The sequence below is a fragment of the Olea europaea genome, unplaced genomic scaffold (assembly GCF_002742605.1).
Source record: "Olea europaea var. sylvestris unplaced genomic scaffold, O_europaea_v1 scaffold2530, whole genome shotgun sequence".
NCBI classification, from domain to species: Eukaryota; Viridiplantae; Streptophyta; class Magnoliopsida; order Lamiales; family Oleaceae; genus Olea; species Olea europaea.
The window spans coordinates 49,662-57,035 of NW_019243560.1; the positions used below are offsets into that span (position 1 = coordinate 49,662).

Genomic DNA, 7,374 nt, shown 5'->3' on the forward strand with positions numbered 1-7,374 from the left:
AATAATTTTAAATACATAATATACATTCAAATTAAGTAATTCAAATAAATAATTACATATTAGAGAACACAATATAAGCGATTTATTTAATTAACTTCAATAACTACGGGACTTAAAAAAAAAAAATTGGCCCACGGCCCAAAATAACGGCGGCCCAGTCAACTTGGTCAATCGGGCTGACCGGCCCAGGTGCCTAGTCAATTGGGTCAACTGGGCACCCCAGTTGACTGGGCCACCTGGGCGTTACTATGCCCAGGCGTAACGCCTATGTGGCCCAGTCAACTGGGGTGCCCAGTTGACTGGGTACCTTCGCCCAGACGGCCTAGTCAACTGGGCCGTCTGGGCGATCGGGCCGATTGGGCGCGCCCAGACGGTGTGCCCCAGCCGGCCCCTTCCATTTTTGGCCGTGGAGATCGTCGGAAAACTTCATTTTCGACGATCTCCACTCCTTCCCAAACAATAAGAACCTAAATTTCACATTTACACAAGGATTTCTCAACACATATATATATAATCATACTTTTTTCCAAAAATAAAAATAAAAATAATAACATGATTTTTTTTGGTATAAAAATCTTACCTTCTTCAGAGAGAAATGACCAACTGGGTCTCCTGTTTTTCCTTTTTTGTCGGTGACTGGGTCGACGGTGCTACAGTAATTTTCCACTCGGCTTTTGCTTCTTTTTCCTTGCAAGGGGTAAAATTGGGTTTCTTTTGATTTTTGTTGGTTTTAAATATTTTTGCTTTTTTTTTTTTAACTGGTCAAAGGCCTTTTTGGAAAAATGACCGGGTCAACCGGCTGTTAGCCACTATTTCCTCCTAGGAGCACTACCTTTCTTTTGTACTCCACTTCTAATATAAAATATTCTATTATAAATTAGCCCGTCGGCTTAACCAAAGTATCTAAATCACAATTTATATTGATTAATAAAGTTGTTCGAAATAATATCAAAAAGTTTGTCACAATTTATATTGATTAATAAAGTTGTTCGAAATAATATCAAAAAGTTTGTCAGTTACGACATATGATATGACAACTCGCTAAAAAATAACAAAAAATCACATAAGACATATTGTTTCGCGCGGGTTAGTCGCTAACAATTAAAAGGGATCAGACGATTGTGTAAGGGACAAACCTCTTGAGACAAAGTCCCAAAAAGGGGTGTTCTTTTATTGGCGAAGACTTTACAATTGAAAATAAAAAACAAAATGCATCCAAGGGGCGCAAGCACACGAGTTATCGAAAAAAGTGTTTAAGTCTAAGTTAAGGAATTTAAAATTACATGTTCTCTATTCGAGAGTTTTGATTCGGTCCTTTTGCTCTATGTCTTTTCTCCCTTTTATACTCCATAGATGATCTCTTTGTGATCAACCGCCTAAAAACTGCTTGATCGTTCTACAATTGCCCACTTTCCTCATAATGGCCAGCTTGTCATGAAAACTGCTGCCATTACTCTTCGTCGTTCAACCGTTTTCGATTGAATTCCTTGAATCGTGGAATGTGATAGGGCTGCTTTAATAATTGTTTTGATAACTGCACTTCTTGATAACCACAACGCTTTATGTTTGCTAAGACTTTGGGCGACTTGAAGGTTTGGGCGAGAATAGAGTAACAGCTCTGGGCGATTGCATGGCACTCCATTCGCTCAGATTCTGGGCGACTTGCAAATTTGGGCGATGGCGTTACTGTGTTCTTTGGGCTATCTGATTTGGGGATCCTCCAATTGGGCTTCATTCCTTAGGTCGTTCGATTTGGGCTGAATTTTTATGTGTCAACACCTATACTACATATGGCTTTTTTCACGTAACCTAGTCGAGGTGGAAAATGATGTTTATCCAAGCTCAAAGATAAGAAAAAAAGACTGATTGGACAGCAAATGATTAAGTGTTTATTTTTTAAACAATCCAATCCTATGTTGACGCTTGTACACCCTGTTTTTGAGCTTTTTTTACCCTGTTTGTGTGGCATTATTCGATCAAGGCTATCAATAAAGGGAGCAAAAGTATATTATGCATCTCAATCGAAGTGAGATAAGTTGTTAATATATTATACAAATTTTAAAAACACAAAAACTATTCTCTTTGTAGTATTGTTAATATTACTTATGAGGCTACACTACATAAGTTGAAAAACTATAAACCTCTATTTTAAAATTTAAACGCCAAAGAGGAGAAAAAAAATAAATAAAATAAAGCTAATTGGGCCCATAAAATATTAAATGGAAGAGAGTTTCAGCCTTCTCGTGGGCTCTCGTCCATTCCTCATCTCCCGCGAACCAATTAATCGGATTCCGCCCTGCACCGCCGGAGATCCGCCTGGCGTGATTGGTCTTGGAATTCCCCGATTCTGCAAAAACACTTTTATTATGCTGCTGCATGCTCTTCAATGCTGCCTCAAATTTACACATCCCGTCTTTATCGCCCATTACGTTCCCTATTTTATTGCACAATTAAGGAAGTGAAGAAAGAATGTTATGGACTGATCGAGTGGGTAATTCAAATTACTTGCAGCGAGAGAGGGAGAGAGAGAATTTATATGCAGACGGAGAAGGAGAATGTCAAAATTTTGCGAAACTGTATTTGGTTGAGTGAAAACTGGGGCGGAGCCATCAGATTTGATGCAGTGGTTTTTCCAACGATTCAATGGCTTTGATAGTTTTGGTTATGATTGATGCGTGTCTGCACTTAGATTTATGAATCCTCTGTCAACAAATTACTCCAAGGTTGCTTTTATTTTTCACGTGGATTAAAAAATTTTATTTAACCCTAAATTTATTTTTTTTAAAACTCATATTCAATCGCATATTTTTTAATAAAATAATATTACACATAAATTCGATTTTTTCATTATTCTTTATCCGAACTTGAGTTTGACTGTTAAAAGAAAACAAAAAGAATTACATGAATTCGTTCAGTTCACTGCAACCTTAATTTGTCTCTTAAAACAAAAAGTTTAATTGTGACCCACTAATGCCAATACTTTTGTCTCTTAATTTGGATGGGGACCCTTTATTGGTGTAATCACTGCAACCTTCTACCGCCAAATTATTCTGAGAGCACAAGTAGTTAAAGCTCTTGGTTCATTCAGAAGCAGCTCCCATATTTGATTATAATTGAGAAAATTTCTATTATTGTCCAATGCTTTTTAGCAAATGTTGAACGAACAATAATTTAATGCAATTTATGTTCAAGATTTTCTATAGCTTTCACAATCAAATTTATTCTTGAAAATCATTTGTGATGGAAGAATTCTTGTCAGCCATGGAAGTATGGATGCAAAGGGGAAACTTTTTCAATCAAATTTATTCTTGAAAATCAGTTGTGATGGAAGAATTCTTGTCTGCCATGGAAGTATGGATGCAAAGGGGAAACTTTTTCATATCCCTTTTCCTCTTTTATGCTTGATTGTGGGATCTAAATTATGATAAAATTAAAAAATTTCAATTATAAGCGAATTATTTTATTGTTGGTCAAAAGTAAAAATAAGTAATTTGCTTATTTAATAGAAACGTAAGAGTTATCTTTAAAATACATAACCTTTTGAACTTAAAAGTAAGAAAATTAAGTTTTATAAACATATTGAAACAACTTTCCAAAGTCCAAACATATACTCTATCTAGTTTATTTGAATACTTTTACATGACAATTATATTGAGTTGAACAAAACTAAATATGATATCATACTCTGACGTGAGAAAACAAACCTTCGTACACCTTTTATCTTGGTTCTTATTTTGGAGAATTTATAATGAAAATGAGTAGTAGATCTCAACAAATATATGGATAATAAGTAATAATAATTATAACGTGCTGCTAAAATGTTTAATTTTGACTTCAAATATAATGAGATTTATTTTCCCAAACAAGCCCCTTGTATGTGAGCGTGTGTGATTATAGAATTCAGCATTTCATGCTAACTAAAATGAAATAGTGCACATATTGCCCGACCTCATAATTGTCAAACCATTTCGTTCTAATTATATATGATATCAATGGACGAGATTTATCCATATAAAAATGTTTCAATATATTTTCTACCTATCAAGATTGATGAACACTTTTAGAGAATGAATAATATGTCTTAGGAACTGTTAAAGTTTTGGACTGCCTCACTATTATTCTTGGCCGGTTGGACCTGTCCAATTGGGCCGGTTCTGTGTTTTTTGATAAACTGCAAGATTTAGTAAAATTGTGCTTCTTGAAATAGCATGCCATGCCTCTTTTTAAGGGTTAATATCTGTCGTCAACGTGGCTTCATCTTGACCCTTGGATCATGACCTTTGGACTGGAACTTTAAATACTTGGTCACAATTTTTCTTTGACTCACTGTGAGTGAAACTTCTGGGGTCTTTCTTCTTCGTCTTCTGAGTGCTAGGGTTTTGCTTACATAGCTCTGTAATCATTCTTTGTGAAGTGCAATCTCTTTTTCTTTGTGAATCAGTGAGTGCTTAGTGCAATCTTTGAGATTGTAACGTGTGTAGGTTACAGATCTTGTAAATAGAGAGGCTAGAGAAATATCGAAGAAATCTTTGATTTCTTCGAACAGTTGTACTAATTCTTTGGCTGATATTAGTGGATCTTGAGCACAATCTTGTGATAGATGCTCAACGAGTGACTAAGTCTAACGACTAAACATCCGGGCCCTATTCTAGGGTAAAAACATATCGTTTTGTCTCGTGTTCCTTTAATTTTTGCAATCTTTACGTTTCTATTTTTACAAATTGATCCCTATTCAAACGATTTTGAATAACAGGAACTTTGAATCTGATTTTCATATACATCACTACATGTTAACTCTATTATGTACAAATAACATCATTCATATTAGTAAGGCATGTGGCAATTGATTTTAGGGATAATTGCAGCATAGACTTCAAACCTTTAAAACATTAGCAAAATTTTTTCAAATCTTTAATTTGTTGCAATCGTCACCCCAAACCTTTGAAAAAGTTGTGGCGAAGACCCTTTTGGACGGTTTTCATCCAAATGTCTATTAGTTGATTGAGAAATTTGACTTTGACCATATTTTTAATATTTTTGAAAGGGTAAAATAGTAACTTTCCATTTATAACATTAAAATAAGTTAGAAATTAAATTAGAAAAAAAAAATCGTCTTCTTATAATTGCACAAGGCGGTGTGACTAGAAGTTCAGTGCAATTATAATTATGATACATTTTTATGCAATTTTATTTAAGCTATTTATTTTCTTTATCAATTGAGAAAATTATTTTTATAGAAATAATAGTTAGAAAATTGTATCGTAACATCACCCACCAGGTATCAAGATATTTTATATAGGAGATTCAAACTCTATATTTTCCAAACACTCTGTGGATCCATCGGAGTTAGGCGTGGTTGAGCAACTAAAACGTCTAAGACTATGAAATTTCGGCTTATAACCATAAGTTTATTATTTCATTTATTGTTTCAATATATATGATTCCATCTTTAAATTTAAGCAAATTTCTTCTGAATAAAGTGCATATTTAACGTATGATATTGTATCATTCGATAAGATATTACTAGCTCTTTTGTAACTTCTAATGATATTTCATACACCTATACTATCGAATTAGTATATTATTATATGCTAATGTTAAATTCAAGAAATAGATTTTGTTTTCAAGAATTATATGCATAGTTGCACTATCTTCTAATAAACGTCTTGGTGATTCAATTTGATTATTATATTTTCTCCTTGAGAGAATCATGTTAAGTTCAACTAGGCTTTAAAAACATATAATTAGATTAAATTGATTTGTTTTGGTCATGAAATTAAATTGCTTGTTACCAATTCTTTAACCTTTAATTATATGTCCACGAGATAGGGGCCAATGCAAAATCTCAAGATTCCTTAGCCCGTGAAGAATGATCACAAAATACTGATCAAAACTCAATAAAATAAAAAGTGGGTGCTAGAATTTGTCAAATGAGTTGTATAATCATAATTGTCATAAATGAATTTTGGGTCTTGTTCGATTGTTGTACTAATTATGAAATACTCCGTATATGGGGTCGAGGAGGAATAATCATGATCAAGAAAGATAAATTTGCTACATGTTTGTGCATTATATTGTTCGATTATGTCTGGCATTGCTCAAATAAAAAATAAATAGGATTTCGAATAGGGTCTGATTAATGATTTATTAGTTCTGGATCTTGAAATTGCGATTTGAAAAGTTTTGATTGGTTCTCAATTCCATGTAATATATAATCGATTCATTTTTTTTTAATAATCTCAATATATAAATTAATTATTTGATTGTTTATATGAATTATAGGTTCATAATAATCAACATTTTGTAACTTGAAGCACAAAGAATGAATGTGAAACAAGAAAATTACACTTCACAATTTTTTGTAAGCCATTAAAAGAATCGAGACCGAAAACTTGTCACCTATTTTTTTTTTATTCATCCTTATAGATGGAACTGTCTAAATTTCTATCTATCTTTCATTTGTTGTTGTAATTTTTAATAACACTGTGTAATAAATTTAATTTTTATTTGTTGCGAACAATAACTTTGTAGCTATGATATCTTAATTTCTATTGTCACACTCTGCCGCTAAACCTCTATAAAATAATATTATTGGGATCCAGAAACATTATTACTTTAGAAGAATTTTAATTTATCGATAAGTAAATAATTTATTAATTATTAATACATTACGTGAATCATTTTTAGTCAATGTTACAAAATGTTATAGAGAATGAGCACTTTTCGAATTACCTTAGTGAAAAATAATATGGTGATAAATAGCCAACGAAAATATTTTTAAAAGTTATTGAATACACTTCAAGAATAATCATGATTTAAATGATAGCTGTGTTTTACAATTACTTTTTCAAGTGTCAAGCATCATGATTTTACATAATTACTTTTCATAATGAAAAATATACCAAATGTAGTACATGAATTGCAAAAATTTAGGAATTATGTAGAGTTCGATTGAGTACAAAGAAAAAGGAATTAACTATAGGTGAATATTTTTGATAAAAACAGGTAATATTTTTGAATATTTTTGATAAAAACAGGTAATTTTTTGATAAAAGCAGGTATGATCCCAATAAAGATAAGGATGGATTTTCAGTAATTGTGCTTCAAAAAAGCTTTTAGATAGGAAGCGGAGTTTCCGATGCCTAGGGTTGGTAGGGAAGGCAACGGGACGGGCTCCCCCTGCCCCATTGGGCATTTTCCCTTTCCTATACATTCCATCACCCGTTTACGGTGGGGCGGGGTGACAGAGCCGGTCCTGTGTTTGATGAGCCCTGATGCGAACGATGAAAATACCCCCCGACGACAAAATTTAAAGGTGTATTAAGGATGTTGTTTTGTTGTGGGATTTAAGGATGTTATTTTGTTGTTGGATAA

General features: G+C 33.0%; 1 protein-coding gene across 1 annotated transcript in view; it reads left to right on the top strand.

Annotated features, from left to right (window-relative positions):
- The first annotated feature begins 7,138 nt into the window (after window positions 1–7,138).
- The window catches only part of LOC111382591 (aquaporin PIP2-5-like), a 6,422-nt gene continuing 6,186 nt past the window's right edge, over window positions 7,139–7,374 (top strand). Inside the window, exon 1 of the mRNA XM_023006611.1 lies at window positions 7,139–7,315. Coding sequence (XP_022862379.1) covers window positions 7,139–7,315 — 177 coding nt within the window. The remainder of the gene's footprint in view (window positions 7,316–7,374) is intronic.